Raw genomic sequence first — 17,994 nt, 5'->3', positions numbered from 1 at the left:
CAGTCTGACAAATCTCCTTACTAGCACTGATGATGTTACCTAATTAGGGTAATGACTTTAACTTTAACTTAACTTTTATTTAATTTATAGACCGCACCCTCTCCCAGAAGGGACTCAGGGCGGTGTACAGTCATATTAAAAACACAATAAATATACATCAATATAAATATAAAAATAGATATAGATGTGGCTGGAGGAGGTAACATATAATTTACTGTACAATAATAGTTAAAGTTCAAATTTAAAATTTAAAAATGCATTAAAAACTACCCCTAAAAAACTATCCCAGAATAAAATGTTTGCCAGGAGGTATAAAATGGGACTATAAATGGGCCAGGCCAGCTAATTGGAACAGGTGGGTCTTAAGTTTCTGTCGGAAGGAGCGGAGGTCGGTAGTGGTTCTGATATCGGGGGGGAGGTCATTCCAGAGGGTTGGGCCCATCACAGAGAAGGCTCTACTCCTGGGCGCCGCCCGTTGGCATTGCTTAGTGGACGGCACCCGGAGGAATCCCTCCCTGTGGGAGCGAATTGGTCGCAGGGATGTATGAGGTAGGATGCGATCCTGCAGGTAACTAGGTAACTAGAAACATCTGCAAGAAAAAAAGCAAGCTCAGAGAGCTCCAAGGACTCCTCGTAAGCCATTACCAATGTCCAATAAAATGAACAGTTGGTTTAATAAAAATCATTATGCATTTTAAAGTGAATTTTATAAAAATGGTAAATTCACACAACTCACTTTTGAACTTTTAGGTAGGCCATAGCTCTATTGGCTGGAAGAAGTGCATTGGTGCCATCTGCTGCTATTCCACGTGTGTAACATTCTATTGCTAGTTCATATTTACCTTCTTTGAAATATCTGTTACCCTATCATATTTGGAAAAAGAAATAATGTGGTAATCTAAATATATGCATTCATGTACTGAAAATAACACATTTCTCAATAATTTTATTTGCAAGAGTAGAGCAGGAAGAGTTGACCATGGGAAAATTTTTTAAACAGCTATATAGAATTCTGTATGCTTGGTATCAGGCAGTACGCAACATAATGTCTCCAGCTGTTTTGGACTACACTGCCTTATACCACAATTAGCATTACTGTTGAAATTATAAGTTTAACTGAGATGTCATAAGCCAATTTGTAAGCAATGTGTCATCTGAAATTACTGATATGTAAAGCAAGCACAGAAAAAAAAACAGTTTATCAATACTGGGCTAACGTAGTCATCAATTATGAGAATGTAATCCATGAATAGTATGGTCATTCTGTCACTGGCCAAGAAATGATTCGTTAGACCAAAAACATTCCAATTTAAATATATGAAAAATATTCTTGCATTGCTGCTTACCAAATCTTTTTCTGCCATAGCTTTTTGCTTTAACTGTTCCTCCTCCAATTGTTTCAGTTCATCTTCTGCAATTTCCACTTTCCTAAAAGTATCTGTTTCTTCAGCCTGACAGTTTTCTTTTGACAAGAGAGACTAATATAAAAACATAAACAATATTTCAAATATTTAGCTACACAAAATCATGGTCATTGGCAAATTGATTGATGTTCTTCACCTGTTCAATTTTCCAAAGTTCATTCTTCGCTTCAAAGTTGTTTGGATCTAATTCCAAAACCTTTTCATAATCTGTATGAAGAAATAAAGGTAGAGTTTTCAAAAACTATGATTTTATAAGCAATTCTTTAAAGAAAGAAAAATATAAGGTTCTGCTATAAAATGACATGGTTTATGGACGCTTTGCAAAAACTGTGAGCTAGATAAAGTAGATCATTCCTGAAATACACACTATTTGCCTAGAGCAGTGGTGGGCAACCTTTTTTTTCAACTGAGCCAAATCTCGCCAAAACCACGATTGAAATTTACTTTGAGAGCCACATTTTTAAAACCGAAAATACATAGGATGGTACACTGTTTTTAGTTTCAATAAGTTTTTATTGAGAATATTCTGCATGCAAGTATCCACATAGGTCGGGAGGATACAAATAACACAACTAATAAAACAAAAACTTTAGAACAATATTATTTATCGATAACGTTAAATTCCATAAAATTTGCCTTACAATGTAGAGAAAATTACATCCTGACATTGACTGACAAAGTCACAACCACTAATGTGAACACTGGCCTTGCATTTCCTTGGATAGTTTGAGTAAGTCAGGTTTGTATGTTGTTGTTTTTAATTTCATCTCTCTCTCCCACTTTCTTTCTTTTTCTTTCTCTCTCTCCCTCCCTCCCCCATCTCTGTCACTCTGTGTGTGTGTGTGTCTGTCTGTCTCTCACTCACTCTGTGTGTGTGTGTGTCTGTCTCTGTCTCTCCCTCTGTCTCTCTCCCCTCCCTTCCTCTCTCTCTGTCACTCTGTGTATGTGGGTGTGTCTGTCTCTCACTCATTCACTTAATCACTCACTCTGTGTGTGTCTCTCTGTCTATCTTTCTCTCCCTCCCTCCCCCTCTCTGTCTCTCTCTGTCTGTGTGTGTGTGTGTGTGTGTCTGTCAGTCTCTCTCTGATTCCCTCCCTCACTCCCTCTCTCTGTTCCTCTCTCTGTCTGTCTTTCTCACTCACACACACACACACACACACACACACACTGTGGTCACCTTGTTGAGTGTTCCAATCACATTTGAAACACTCAACAACTGGCCTGCATTTATGGTATTTTGCAGCATTCTGCAGTCATAGGACCAAAATTGGTTGTCACTCGCCTGGGCTTTTGCAGAAGCTTCCCTCCGAAGCCCGAGAGGAGGGAGGGGAGCGGGCACCCGGCACACAGAAGAGCCGCATTAAAGGGTGTAAAGAGCCGCATGTGGCTCCCGAGCCGCGGGTTGCCCACCACTGGCCTAGAGTATTATAGTTATATTCTACAATATTAAAAACTTGCATGTACTTGTTTTCATTTCATTTCATTTTGATTGAACATAGCCACAGTTCATTTTATGTTATCCATTTATTAACATAACTTATTGTCTACCTAAAGATGGGATAAAACTGTAAAAAATAACTTGTATATAGAAATCTTAAGATCTTCTACAAATGTCAAATAAATCATTTTATGCTAGTATTTAATTTTTTTAAACCAGATATTTCCCATATCATCTCCTACAAAGGTCAGATAAAGCATATTATGTTCAGTGTTTAAAATTTTTAAATCACAGATATTTCCCATAATAACACAAGAAAAACTCTTAAGCAACCTGTAAGAATAATTGGCCAAATTCTTCTATGCTGAGACTGGAGAAACAGCAGTGTATGGAAAGTAATAGTGAACTTCTGAAAAATATACTATATAAATCAAAGGTTTTGCATAACATAACAAAAAAGGAATGCATTATACAATACATGGCATGTACCTTCTTTGGCACCCTTAAACTTTCCCAAGACAAAACGAGCTGCCCCTCTTCTGTTATAAGCCTTTACGTAATTTTTGTTTAAGGCAAGGGCTAAATTGCAATCAGATTCAGCCACAGAAAACCTGAAATGATATTGTATGGCTATTAAAATAGTTATTCATTGAAAACATTAATAAAAGGAAAAGCCCAGATATAGATTCTGACGTACTATTTATGTGTTACATTTCTTTCAGTAGTTCAATAAGATATCTTCCTCTAATTTTTCCAAATACCGAGGGCTGAGAAATCTCGTACAAAGTTATCTAGCAAGTTACCATAGGGAAGAATTTGGACCTGGGCCTTTTAGATCCATCATCTAACTATTTCATCATATTATTTCTCAAAGCCATCTATGAACAATTGGAGCAAAGCGTAAAAAAGCTTCCATTCTTAACTTCATAAGCTATCAAGTCTGTTGAAGACACAGTCTACTACTGAACATTGGAAGGACTGTGGGGGGAAAATTCTCACATTGGCAGTCCAATTTTGAGGAGGAGAACACCAGCCAACCACGGTTATGGTACTGGTGTTTCAATTTAGTTTGTAATCAATTCCTTTAATAATGAACTAGGTTATAGACACAATTTGAAATAAAACAAGGTTCCTAAGTAATTAAAGAGAAAACAGGATGCTTACATGAACCCTTAGACTAAATTTGTAACATAATATCTAAGTGTGTCCAGGAAAAATACCCTGCTAGGAAACACCCCCCCCCCCCGGTAAATATTAACCCTTTTTAAGGTTCTAAAAATATTAATTTAGAATCAGTGACTCTATGGCTCTATAAAGGCTAATTTCCCTACAGTCTAGCTCTGGCCATATTCTTTACTACTATGTATATCTAAGCAAATTTGGTGAATTTCACGTGGTCTGTATTTATGGTTAACAAATTTAAACTTCCCTGAAGTTTACAAATTGGAATTACAAATTGGAAATAGTGATATTCTAGGCAGGCTGTAATGCTGGGACAAGTGAAAGTAAAGAAAGATGACCAGCAGCAAGATGAATGGACTCAATTGGCTTGAAGCGCTGTCTGTGGCCCATAGATAAACTGTAGTTTCAATTTATTACTACTTTTCATTTCAATCTCATGCTGATCATTACATAACCTGTGGAATACTAAATCTCAAAGTTAGTTTGAAAAATACTTTACCAAAAAGCAATGCCAGTTACAGAAGTGACACTATTCTTATGAATAATATTTCAGTGTATAAGTAGTCATCAACTTATGACAACAACTGGGACCAGAATTCTGGTTCTAAGCCATTGCCATTGTAAGTTAAGGCCCAACTTTTTTGAACATTTTTATGGCAATTGTTAAGCAAACCTTGTAGTTCTAAATCTGAATCCATTTTCCCAAATGAGCATATATTTTTTTTGCCATTTAATGACATCCTAAATTGAGGACTACTTGTAATACACTAAAGATTGTAAAGTATTTAAAAAGATCCATTAACAGACAAAATTAACACAGGATTAGCAAAAGATCCTTGTTTTTCAAAACCTAAATAGCATGGGGAAAAACCTAGAAAATAGCAGAAAACAAAGAAGTTGTCTGAAATTTGGTTCCCTTCTTTTATCTAGCACTGTTCCAAGTAACAATGTCACAAAAGTAACCACGAATGAAGAATGCTTTCCTAGAGTTAACTCTCCAGATTTTGTCTGTTTGATAGAAAGGTTTTCTTGCCCAGCACGCACATTAAATGACAACAAAAAGCAAGCACAAATTGTTCAAAATTTATTCAATAATTAAATGCATTGGGCCTATCGTTATCACTTGGTCTTCCTCTGTGTGAATTGTTTTATTACTAAAATGAGAGTTTTAAAATGCATTTTCCTGAGCATCGTTAAGGTGAAATTTGATGTGCAATAAAAATGAATTAGAAATGAGGTAATTCTTCTTGAAGCACATATTTTTTTAAATGTATTAGTTTTTTGTTTTCTTTGCTTGTAGTACATTTTGCAATCTTCAGATAGCTTTATTTTGCACTGCCCTCCAACAGGAAAAAAATAGTGCTGTTTTTTGTTATAATATTTGTGTATGTATGAGTGTATTATTTTCTTTTGACCCCCGAAATAAACTCTTGGCCTTATTTTTGGGGAGGTCTTATTATTTTTGAGGTGCAGGTGGTGTTGCAATATTTCCAGGGAGGGCTTATTTTCAGGGGAGGGCTTATTTTAGCGCATGAGCTCAAAAGCTCATTTGGGCTTATTATCCATATATATAATTATAAGGTTAAAACTAGCAAGAATTTTTTTTGGCCAGGTAATGATGTGGTAAATGTATCCCAATAAAATATATATATATATATATATATATATATATATATATATATATATATATATATATATATATATATATATATATATATATATATATATATATATATTCAATATCCTCTGCAATTAATTATATTTGAACTGAAATATGATGGAAGTAAACAAACTCTTACTTCTTTAAACGAAAAAAGGCAGATGCCCTATTTGTAGGCAATGCTGGATTGTAAGGATCTGCATTCATTCCTTTTGTGTAGCATTCTATTGCAGCATCATAGTTTCCTTGTTTAAAATAAGTATTGCCCTGTTAAAACAAATGTGATAAACACTAAGATGAATATAGTACAAACCTTTGTTCTCTTTTTCTCATGTCTTTGAAACAATACTTGCCCAGTTTTAGAAACCAACAAAATTATTTTCAAGTGCTAGATAAATGAAATCCTTAAATTTGATATAACAGGAGAGTCCAACTCAAACACAATATTCTGGGCTTTTCAAAAATTTTCTGTTAATAAATGCTATATTTCCCATATCATCTTAGCCATTCAAATGGCAATTTGTACTTATAAATCTAATTTTATGACATTTCATCTGAACCTCTTTAAGAATTATTAACTTCAGTTAGTAGTATCCAAATAGTGTAAATTGAATGACTGAATAAAAAACCAAACAATCTTTTATAAAAGAGAGAATAACACTCCAAAAATTGGTCTATTACTTTCTCACTGTAGCCTAACTCTTGGGATTGTTTTAGAGATAAAATAAAGAGGACTAGATAACAAAATTGAAAAAAGACAGAACGCCAATCTATTTCACAATCTATCAACTCCCAATTCTTACTTTTTTAAACATTAAGATACATAAGAATTCATATTAGTTTTTAGGCTTTATTCTAGCACAGACATGTCAAACACAAGGCCCGCAGGCCAGATCCGGCCCACGAAGTGGTTAGATCTGGTCATTGGGGAACTTGGAAACAGCGATGGACCAGCCTGCAGTGCCTTGGCCCAGCCCAGGTTGACTGGGCGCTGATCTACAATCCGGTGGCGTCCATCCAGGCCACAATGTGGTCAGCCTTATATCTGTGAGGCTGTCCTAGAGCTAGTGAGGAGCCACTCCTGCCCTTCCCCCTGGGCACACACACAGGAGGCAGCAAACGCACAGGGCACACACACAGGAGGCAGCAAACGCACAGGGCCTGGCATTCCTGGGGACCATCTTGTCCCGCAAGCTGACTGCGTTCGGAGCGCTTCTCTTTCACCCAGGATGCCTGCACTCGCGTCCTGTGTGCACAATCAGGGGGCAGGGCAGAGACATTGGGGAAGCTCCTTGCTGGCTCCAGGGTGGCCGTACAGGTCAGATTTAAGGCTGATCACATATTGGCCCGGATGGACACCACAAGCCTCCATACCCTGCTCACCGGCTTGGCCTCCCAACCTGCGAAGCGTCCCTTTTGCTGGGACTGCCCCTGCCACTGTGTGGGAAAGTCACAGCTCCCCCAATCTCTCCCCCTGCACAGGAAGGAAGGAAAAAAAGAAGGGAGGGAGGGTGATGGCAATGCACAGATTCAATCTTTCACAGCTATATGTATCAGAATATGCAGGCAGATTAGTCAGCTGAGTGCAGCAAGGAGGAAGGAGTGGGTGACAGGTATGAGGGGCTTGTCTTTAACCTGGGTGTCTGCAATCTGTGGCTCCGGAGCCATATACGGCTCTTTGGGCCCTCTGCTGTGGCTCCCTGTTGGGTGATTCCCACCACTGGCTGGCCCCGCCCCTCGCCTTTCTCTCCCAGTCACTCCTTGCCTGGCCTGAGAAGGTGAGGGCAACAGCGGGGTATGGAGAAGCAGCCAGTGCCTCACTCTTACTGGAGCTTCTTCCGGCCCTTGTTGGTGCTGGGCGTGCCTGTCCCTTGGAGAGACACGAAACCTGCTCTCCACACCAAGATATTGGTGTGACCCAGCTGCAACCGATGCCAGCTTTGTTAACACGAGGTCTGGCAGGGTAGGAATGGGATTCAAGTGGGGTATGATGGAAAGGGAGACAAGACGCGCAGCACCCAGCCTTGACTTTAAAACTTGCATGGGGGACTTTTGTCACCCGAAGGACGCTTTTCAATGAAAGCTGGCAGCGGCACCACTCCACTGGAGGAGTAAAGCTCAGGGCAACAGGAAAAGGTGGCTGGCCCCACTGAATCTCACATGCCCACCCTGGGGATCAGGCTCTGAGAAAGCCAGAGCCTCCTCACCAATGACGCTCATCCATCAGCCGGTCTCCACCCTCTCTGTATCTGTGTGTGTGTGTGTGTGTGTGTGTGTGTGTGTGTGTGTGTATCTCTGTATCTCTCTCTATCTGTATCTCTGCATCTCTCTCTGTCTCTTCTCTGTCTCTTGGAAAGCCGAAGCTGGGACAACCCGGCGAGCTCTCTTTGGGGATGTTTGCTATTCTTTTTTTCTTCTTGGGAACTTTTTGGAAATCCGGGCTGGCTGAGGAACCAACGTGAGCCACTGCGGAGGCTTCCTTTTGGGCGGCCCTCCTGCTCCTTCTCCTCTCGTAACCACAGCTGGAGAGAGAGAGAAGGGGGGGATAGTAGAGAGAGACACAGAGAGACATAGAGAGACACAGAGATACAGAGAGGGGGAGATAGAAGGGGAGAGAGACAGAAAGAAACAGTGAGACACAGAGAGAAGGGGGAGAAAAGGAGGAGAGAGTCAGAGAGGGGGGGAGAAAGACAGAGATACAGAGAGGGGGAGAGAGACAGATAGAGGGAGAGAGGGGGGAGAAAGGGAGAGGGAGAGAGAGAGAAGTCAAAAGCAGGAGACTATGAGTTCAAGTCCCACCTTAGCCATGAAAGCCAGGTAAGTGACTTTGGGCCGGTCATTCTCTTTCTACCCAATCCACCTCACATGGTTGTGGAAAAATAGAAGGAGTATGCCTTGAATTATTTGTACAAATAATAAAGGCATAATATAAAGAAAAAAATTCTTCTCAACTAGAGTTTGAGAATACAAGTTTTTATATAGGTTAATTTATCCTGTTCCTTAGTGAGGCATTAGAAGAAAAAATGTGGGTCTACTAAAACATGACAAATAACCTTTTCTTTCTCAGTAAGAGCTTTTTCTGTATCAATGCGAATTCCATCTTCCTCAGAATCTGACACTGAGTCATGAGTGGTATCTTCCTTATCAAATTCTTCAAGTATCTTATCCTGAAAAGACAAATGCAAATCTTACGAAGGCAAAACAAATTTAAAGAATGAGTATATAATGCAGCAAGGAAGCAATCTGAGTAAATATATGATAAATAAAGAGAACCCTGCAGATATATAAAGTCTATAAAGTCCCTTGATAGTGGGAAGGGCAGCATATAAATTTAATAATAATACCGGTACTATATAGAAATATTTTTATCGATGGCAGAATCATAGCCTTTCCAACTATTCCATCAAACTCCTATCTAATAAAGGAAATAAATTTCTTCATAATTTCTAGAAGCATAATCATCTTCTTCCTACGTCTGGCATTTTTTTTACATTAAAAGTGTAAGTGTGTGTGTGTGTGTGTGTGTGTGTGTGTGTAATATTATTATATTTATATAGTGTCTTTTCATGAAAGCATTAAGGTTATGTGCAACAGATAAATAAAATCAACCCCTAAACTTTAAAGTGTTTAGGCATTACAACAAATTTAATGCATGCTACACAATATTGTCAACTGTTGTGGCCCAGCAGGAGCCGTTGGAGTTGCCACCAGACTCCGACAGCGAGGGTCCCTCTGAGTCGGCTCAGGAGGATGTGGAGGACCCTGGACAGGGTTCCAACTCTGAGCAGGGCGCAGAGAGGCTGGTTGGCCACCAGGAGGCGCCTGAGGCATGGAGCAGTGGTGAAAGCCAAAGGAAGGGGGCTCCTGATGTCATGCCTTGGAGCAGTGGGGAGGAGTCACAGGACAGTGAGTCAGACATCAGCAGTGAGCTATTAGATGCTCGTTACTGGTGTGCTACCGGTAAGGAGCAATTGAGCAGGAGGTAATTGCTCTCAGCTGCTGATCATTAGACTCCTCTCCAGACTATAAAGGGACTGCTTGTGGACACACCCTTTGCAGGAATCAACTGATCATTGGAGTTGGAGAAGCTCAGATCTGTGTCGTACTTTGGCAGGCTGGATTGCTGCCAAAGGGTTTACCTGGATTGCTGCCCAGAGTGCTATCTTGACCTTTGCAGGCTGGATTGCTGCCAAGGTTGAACCTGTATGTCAATAAACATCTGGAAGAGACTTTGTGTCGGAGTGACTTGGTATACCAGAGCGAGGGGGGGTCAGAACAGTCAACTATACTTTTTTTTTAATAAAATAAGCATTTTTAAAAAATTTGGATACCAGTTTTAATAAAGTACTACAACACAAGACTGGTATCTTTAGTACTGTTACCAACATTATTTACAACCTAAAAACTAGTAATGTATAGTTGTGTATATAAATGTCACAAAATCTTGCCTAGCATTTTGATAAACATATTTAATAAAAATATTCTCATACCACATCCAGCTTTGCCCAAGCCTCATAATCATAAGATTTTATCTTGTTCTTTTTGTTTTCCTCACTTGTTTGTTTTGAGACTATTTTAACTTTGCTCTTCTTTTTTTTGTAAGCTTCATTCCGAATTGGGGGTAAATCCTAATAACAGAAAATATAGCAGTATAATTTCAGAAAACTTTTGACAATTAATATATGACATCCATTTATAAAACAGGAATGCAGCAGTGTAAAATCAATGTTAGCTTTTTTCTAAAAGACAAGGATCCAAAACATTAACCACTAGAAAGTGGTTGTCCAAGGGGAAAACCATAAAATCTTCCAAACATCTCAACAGAAAATCTGAAACCAATGATTTAATACAAAATAGTAGAACTTGAATAAACTGGCATAGCATCAAGATCACATGTAGTATTAAGGTAAATGTTCCCCTCACACATATGTGCTAGTTGTTCCCGACTCTAGGGGGCAATGCTCATCTCCGTTTCAAAGCTGAAGAGCCAGCGCTGTCCAAAGATGTCTCCGTGGTCATGTGGCCGCCATGACTAATTCAATTCCCTGTAATTTTAACTCCTGATTTGTTTTAAGTTTTCCTTGCCTATCCAATGACTCCTTATATGTCACTATTGTGTTCAAATCTATTACACTGGAGTAGATAATTGCTTCCAAGGTTGATATCCATTTTGGAATTTTTGTGTAAAAGTTACCTCTTACCAGATGTCTCTGGAAATATTTATGGACTTGACTCTTTCCCTCCCAGATAAAAGTATGCCAGCCCAGCTGTAAATCATGGCCCTCTATTGTCAGTATTCTTACTTTTGGAGTACTATCCATTCTTTGAGCCATGTTACCACTGCTGCCTGGTAGTAAAGCTCCCAATCTGGGAGGCCAAATCCTCCTTTGATTCTAGAGTCCTGTAGTAATTTTAATTTTATCCTAGCTTTTCCCCCCAGCCAAATAAATGTTAAAATCATTTTATTTAGTTCCACAAAGAAGTTTTTCCCTAATTTTACTGGTACAGTTTGGAATAGAAATAATTTTTTTGGTAGGATATTCATTTTTATGGTTGCAATTCTTCCAATTAATGAGAATTGTAATTTAGCCCAATTTTCCAAGTCCTTTTGTATTTGTTGTAGTAATTTTGAATAATTGTCTTCTTTTATAGAACATTTAGCCGTTAGCCAGATTCCAAGCTATTTTACCTTTTTAACTATTTGCATTTCCAATACTCTCTTTAATTCCTCGTTTTGCCTTTGTGTAAGATTTTTAGTAATTATCTGTGTTTTATTTTTATTTATTTTTAAGCCTGCAACTTTACCGAATTCCTCTACTTCTTGAATTAATATTTTCCCTGTTTCAGGGGGGTCTTCTATTATAAAAACCATATCATTCGCGAATGACTGTGTTTTGGATTCTTTCTTTAAAATTTTTAACCCTTTTATTTCTTCTTTTTCCCTAATCCATTTTAGTAAAACCTCCAATGAGAGGATAAATAGAAGAGGAGATAGTGGGCATCCTTGTCTGACCACTTTATTTATAGTGACTTTTTCTGTTAGATCTCCATTCACCATTATTTTAGCTGTCCGGTTTGAATATATTGCCTTAATCATTCTAATAATTTTTTCTTCAAATTTCATAATACAGTGGGGCAAAAAAGTATTTAGTCAACCACCAATTGTGCAAGTTCTCCCACTTAAAAAGATGAGAGAGGCCTGTAATTGGCATCATAGGTAGACCTCAACTGTGAGAGACAAAATGTAAAAAAAAAAGACCAATCACATTGGCTGATTTGGAAATAATTTATTTGCAAATTATGCTGGAAAATAAGTATTTGGTCAGTATCAAAAGTTCATCTCAATATTTCGTTATATATCCTTTGTTGGCAATGACAGAGGTCAAACGTTTTCTGTAAGTCTTCACAAGGTTGGCACACACTGTTGCTGGTATGTTGGCCCATTCCTCCATGCAGATCTCCTCTAAAGCAGTGATGTTTTGGGGCTGTCGCTGGGCAACACGGACTTTCAACTCCCTCCAAAGGTTTTCTATGGGGTTGAGATCTGGAGACTGGCTAGGCCACTCCAGGACCTTCTTACGAAGCCACTCCTTCATTGCCCGGGCAGTATGTTTGGAATCATTGTCATGTTAAAAGACCCAGCCACGTTTCATCTTCAATGCCCTTGCTGATGGAAGGAGGTTTGCACTCAAAATCTCACAATACATGGCCCCATTCATTCTGTCCTGTACATGGATCAGTCGTCCTAGTCCCTTTGCAGAAAAACAGCCCCAAAGCATGATGTTGCCACCCCCGTGCTTCACAGTAGGTATGGTGTTCTTTGGATGCAACTCAGCATTCTCTCTCCTCCAAACACGACGAGTTGTGTTTCTACCAAACAGTTCTATTTTGGTTTCATCTGACCATATGACATTCTCCCAATCCTCTTCTGGATCATTCAAATGCTCTCTAGCAAACTTCAGATGGGCCCGGACATGGACTGACTTAAGCAGGGGGACACGTCTGGCACTGCAGGATCTGAGTCCCTGGCGGCGTAGTGTGTTACTGATGGTAGCCTTTGTTACGTTGGTCCCAGCTCTCTGCAGGTCATTCACTAGGTCCCCCCGTGTGATCCTGGGATTTTTGCTCACCGTTCTTGGGATCATTTTGAGCCCACGGGGTGAGATCTTGCGTGGAGCCCCAGATCGAGGGAGATTATCAGTGGTCTTGTATGTCTTCCATTTTCTAATTATTGCTCCCACAATTGATTTGTTCACACCAAGCTGCTTGCCTATTGCAGGTTCAGTCTTCCCACCCTGGTGCAGGTCTACAATTTTGTTTCTGGTGTCCTTTGACAGCTCTTTGGTCTTCACCATAGTGGAGTTTGGAGTGTGACTGTTTGAGGTTGTGGACAGGTGTCTTTTATACTGATGACAAGTTCGAACGGGTGCCATTGATACAGGTAATGAGTGCAGGACAGAGGAGCCTCCTAAAGAAGAAGGTACAGGTCTGTGAGAGCCAGAAATCTTGCTTGTTTGTAGGTGACCAAATACTTATTTTCCACCATAATTTGCAAATAAATTATTTCCAAATCAGCCAATGTGATTGTTTGGTCTTTTTTTTTACATTTTGTCTCTCACAGTTGAGGTCTACCTATGATGCCAATTACAGGCCTCTCTCATCTTTTTAAGTGGGAGAACTTGCACAATTGGTGGTTGACTAAATACTTTTTTGCCCCACTGTAGCTAATTGTGTAATAAGAAACTGCCAATTTAAATTATCAAAAGCTTTTTGCGCGTCTACCAATACTAATGCTAATTGTTTCTCTGGAGGTGCTTCATAGTATTCTAATACATTCATTATAATTCTTGTATTATTTCTTAATTGTCTTTTGGGTAGGAATCTGTTTTGATCCGAATGAATATTTTATTTAATATTTTTTTAAGTCTTTCCACAATAATCGTCATAAATATTTTATAGTCAACATTTAGTAGTGAGATTGGCCTATAGTTTTGGATCAATTGATTGTCTGTTTCTTCTTTTGGAATTAAGGTTATAAATGCCTCAGTCCATGAACTTGGCATTTTTGCTTGTTCTAATACTTCATTGTACCATTCTAACATGATTTCCTCAAAAGTTTCTTGAAATTTTTTATATATCTCTGCAGGAATCCCATCTGGTCCTGGTGATTTATTGTTTTTGTTTTTGTTTATTGCCTCCTTCATCTTGCCTCCTCTGAAATACTTGGTAGATTTCTCTCTTGCAAATAATTTTGGAGTTCTTTTTCTAAGATGTTTTCCTGACTGAAAAAAGTGAATGAATCTCCTGTAGGCAGATAATATCCATATTCTGACTTTTGAGTCTTGTTAATGTTTGTTTTTGCTTGGCCGTTGATACCATTGATATTCAAGGATATCATCTTTATTTCCTCTTCCATCTTATTTGTATGTTGGTTTTGGTCCTTTCCTTGTTCTTGTCCTGGCTCCTTCTCTCTCCTGTCGTTCTGTTTCCTTTCGGTCCCTTATATCCTGCTCCGTAAGTTTTTCCTCTGACGTCTGTTCTTCCTGACTCTTATTTTTTGCTTCCTCTATGCTATCTTATTCGTCTTCTCCTATAATATAGTGATCATAAAACTCCTGTGCCTTTTCCAGCAAGTCAATACGGATTTTTTTTCCTTCCAGCTTATTAGCATCACCTCAGAGATAAGCCATGTAAACATCACTCTGTATTTGAGCAGTTGGGTCCATAGGAAATGGTAGTTTCTTCTCTGTTCCCTTAGCCATTTTGGTATCTGCTTTAGTGTTATGATTTCTTTTTCCTTATAGACCAGAGGCTCTTCTCTTGTTTTGCTGTAGACTTAGTCTCTTATCTTTTTTTCTTGTAAATCTTACATGTATCTCTTTTGGAAGTTTGTGTTTGCGTGCATAATTTGTGTAGACCCTATATACTTCGTCCAAGTCATTTTCCACTTCCTGCTTGCTTTTTTGCAGACGTTCAGCCAGGAGTTCAGCCATTAACTTTGGAAGATCTTCCTCCTTAGTTTCCACTATATTTTGGAATCTAAGATAAAACACTGATCTCTCTAAACTTATAATGGCATCTTCCATTTCTTTGTTTACCACCATCATTTTACTTTCTGTTTTATCTAATTTCTTTTCCGTTTGTTTCATTCTAGCTTCCACTATTTTTATTTTTTGTTTATTTTGTGTTATCTTTTCCTGCATTGTATCAATTTTATCATCTAATTTGCGTATCTCCTTTCACCTCCCCCATATCACTCTTAAGTTCTTCAAGACTTTTTGTCATTACCTCCTGCATCTTCATCGTCTACTGAATTGATATTAGGGTTGATTGCACGTTCTGTAGATTTATAGTGGCGCCTGATGTCTCACCTCCTAGCATGCTTTCCACTGAATGTGGTCCTGATGGGGATGCTATCGTCGTGGTTGTCCCTCCCCCCAATTTTGGTAACTGTGCTGGTTGCACTCGTCATTTTTATATTTTTTAAAAAGTTTTTCCACAGTACCATATATCCCCGTTTTTTCCCCTTTATCTATCTTTTTTTGTCTCCATCTCACTTCCTCAAAATCCTTCTACCTACTTCACTAACTATTATTGGTGACCACAATATAGAACACCCTATATTATAATACAATCAATACCCTATTTATACAATTGATCAATACAATTAATAATCTAATAATAATCTAATGATGGTCTAACTATTTATGAGTTATGACTACTCATAAACCGTGATACTAAGCTTAATATAATTGTTATTTAATTATAAGGAATATAAAAGTTATAGATATTGCATTTACTATGAGTAATTCTTATAATACTTATATCGCAGGTTTAATATCTTAAGTCTACTTCTAAAAATATAAATATATGTAATGTTTTTTTAACTTATTAAATTGATTGCATTATAAAAATATCAATGATATATAAATATACTATATAAATATATATAAATATACTATATAGGTCTATATAAGTTTGCTTTCACATACACATATGTCCACTGGATATCATCTATAAGTATCTATGAGAATATATATGTCAGAAAGTATAAAATAGAAAGGTCTTTAAGGTATTCTATATAAAGTTCCAAGTCTAGTTTTAAACTAACAGCTATACAGTAAATAATACAATACAATGTAATACAATAGTAGAATTGGAAGGGACCTTGGAGGTCTTCTAGTCCAACCCCCTGCCTAGGCAGGAAACCCTATACCATTTCAGACAAATGGCTATCCAACATCTTCTTAAAGACTTCCAGTGTTGGGGCATTCACAACTTCTGGAGGCAAGCTGTTCCACTGATTAATTGTTCTAATTGTCAGGAAGTTTCTCCTCAGTTCTAAGTTGCTTCTCTCCTTGATTAGTTTCCACCCATTGCTTCTTGTTCCACCCTCAGGTGCCTTAGAAAACAGTTTGACTCCCTCTTCTTTGTGGCAACCCCTGAGATATTGGAATACTGCTATCATGTATCCCCTAGTCCTTCTTTCTATTAAACTAGACATACCCAGTTCCTGCAACCGTTCTTCATATGTTTTGGTCTCCAGTCCCCTAATCATCTTTGTTGCTCTTCTCTGCACTCTTTCTAGAGTCTTCACATCTTTTCTACATCGTGGTGACCAAAACTGAATGCAGTATTCCAAGTGTGGCCTTACCAAGGCATTACATAGTGCATTAACACTTCACGTGATCTTGATTCTATCCCTCTGTTGATGCAGCTATATCTAATATATATACAGGATTTTATATAATTGTATCAGGTTACTTAGATTGCACAGATTACCAGACACTTAGAAAGTTCTTTTTCCTTGTTGTTATTGTTGCATCAGCTTCTCCTCCCTTAATGTCAAGGCCTTCTATCTATTTAGCACAGTCATTATCACAGTTCTCTCACTTCCCCTGCCAGATTAAATCTCCACTGTCTTCTTCCCAGGCAGAAGCTTCTTATAGTTGGTTCTTTCCTTTTCTGCAATCCGCAATGTTTAGTCCCAGTCTAATCACAATCTCAGCTCGGGTTCCTTCTGCCTATGGTAATTCTCCAGCAAGCTCAAGCCGGCAGTACATTTCCTCCATTCCTTCTCTGAATGTTAACTCTGTCTTCTCAAGGCTCTGCTCCCACTGCTAAAGTGCCACCTTTTTCCCCCGCCTTGGAGACTCATTCACCCTCCAAGCTATAGGTTCACACTTCCTGAGAGTCACACCAGTACTTCATTCCAACTCCTCGAATTCCACCAATACTTCAGCTGTTTCCCTCTTCTCGCTTCCTTCTCCATTTAAACGGCTGTCACACCTCCGGATCTGGCCATAAAGGCCAGCCTCTCCGGTGACGGATTTGAGTGGTTTCTCCTACTATAACAGGGGATTGCACCTCTCCCTGTTTTCCTCTGAGCTTCCCCTCTCTGTCGCTGGTCCCTGAGACCCAGAGCTGCCTTTGCAAGCCTCCTGGCACGGAAAATTGAGCAGAAAGAACAGAGCCATGTTCTTCTGCTCCGTGCCGGCGTGACTCCATCCCGGAAGTCCCATCACTGGATATTTTTAAGAAGAGTCTAGACCAGTGATGGCGAACCTTTTTTGGCTCGCGTGCCACAAGTGGGGGGAGCGCAGGGGGGTCGAGTGCGGGCGTGCCGCACCCATAATGCAATGCGCGACCCCCCAGTGCGCATGCACGCAAAATGCGCGACCCCCCCATTTTTACATGTTTTTTTTCCCCTCCCCAGGCTCCAGGGGCTTTATAGGAGCCTGGGGAGGGCGAAGAGCCTCCCCCGACCCCCCGGAGGCCCTCCGGAGGTTTCAGGGACTGTCCAGAGGCTTCCCTGAAGCCTTCGGAGTGCTTAAAACCACCCTCCAAGAGGGTCGTTTTAAGCGCTCCGAAGGCATCAGGGAAGCCTCGGACGGTCCCTGAAGCCTTCGGAGCGCTTAAAACCACCCTCCGAGCAAACCGGAAGTGACTTCCGGATTGCTCGGAGGGTCGTTTTAAGCGCTCCGAAGGCATCAGGGAAGCCTCGGACGGTCCCTGAAGCCTTCGGAGCGCTTAAAACCACCCTCCGAGCAAACCGGAGCTCGGAGGGTGGTTTTAAGCGTTCCGAAGGCTTCAGGGACGGCCCCTGAAGCCTCCGGGGGGCGGGGGGGCTCTTTTCGCCCTCCCCAGGCTCCTATAAAGCCTCTGGAGCCTGGGGAAGGCGAAAAATAGCTTTTAAAAAGGTGAACTCAGCTGGCCAGCGCGCGCATGCGCACTGGCCAGCTAACAGGGCAGCGCCTCGCGTGCCCTGACAAATGGCTCTGCGTGTCACT

The 17,994-nt window shown here is 39.7% G+C and overlaps 1 protein-coding gene across 3 annotated transcripts in view; it reads right to left on the bottom strand.

Moving 5' to 3' along the window:
- Positions 1-17,994, bottom strand: part of RPAP3 (RNA polymerase II associated protein 3) — a 54,210-nt gene that overhangs the window by 31,156 nt on the left and 5,060 nt on the right. For all 3 annotated transcript variants that reach the window (XM_081958596.1, XM_081958595.1, XM_081958594.1), the window contains exons 3-9: positions 10,195-10,332; positions 8,758-8,871; positions 5,844-5,971; positions 3,352-3,473; positions 1,561-1,631; positions 1,347-1,478; positions 737-864 (exon numbers count right to left, since the gene is read on the bottom strand). In XM_081958596.1, coding sequence (XP_081814722.1) covers positions 737-864; positions 1,347-1,478; positions 1,561-1,631; positions 3,352-3,473; positions 5,844-5,971; positions 8,758-8,871; positions 10,195-10,332 — 833 coding nt within the window. The remainder of the gene's footprint in view (positions 1-736; positions 865-1,346; positions 1,479-1,560; positions 1,632-3,351; positions 3,474-5,843; positions 5,972-8,757; positions 8,872-10,194; positions 10,333-17,994) is intronic.

This window comes from Natrix helvetica, assembly GCF_964273705.1.
Source record: "Natrix helvetica genome assembly, chromosome: 6".
Taxonomy (NCBI): domain Eukaryota; kingdom Metazoa; phylum Chordata; class Lepidosauria; order Squamata; family Natricidae; genus Natrix; species Natrix helvetica.
Note: the sequence above shows the minus strand (reverse complement) of the source record. Positions and strands in the feature narration are given on the sequence as shown.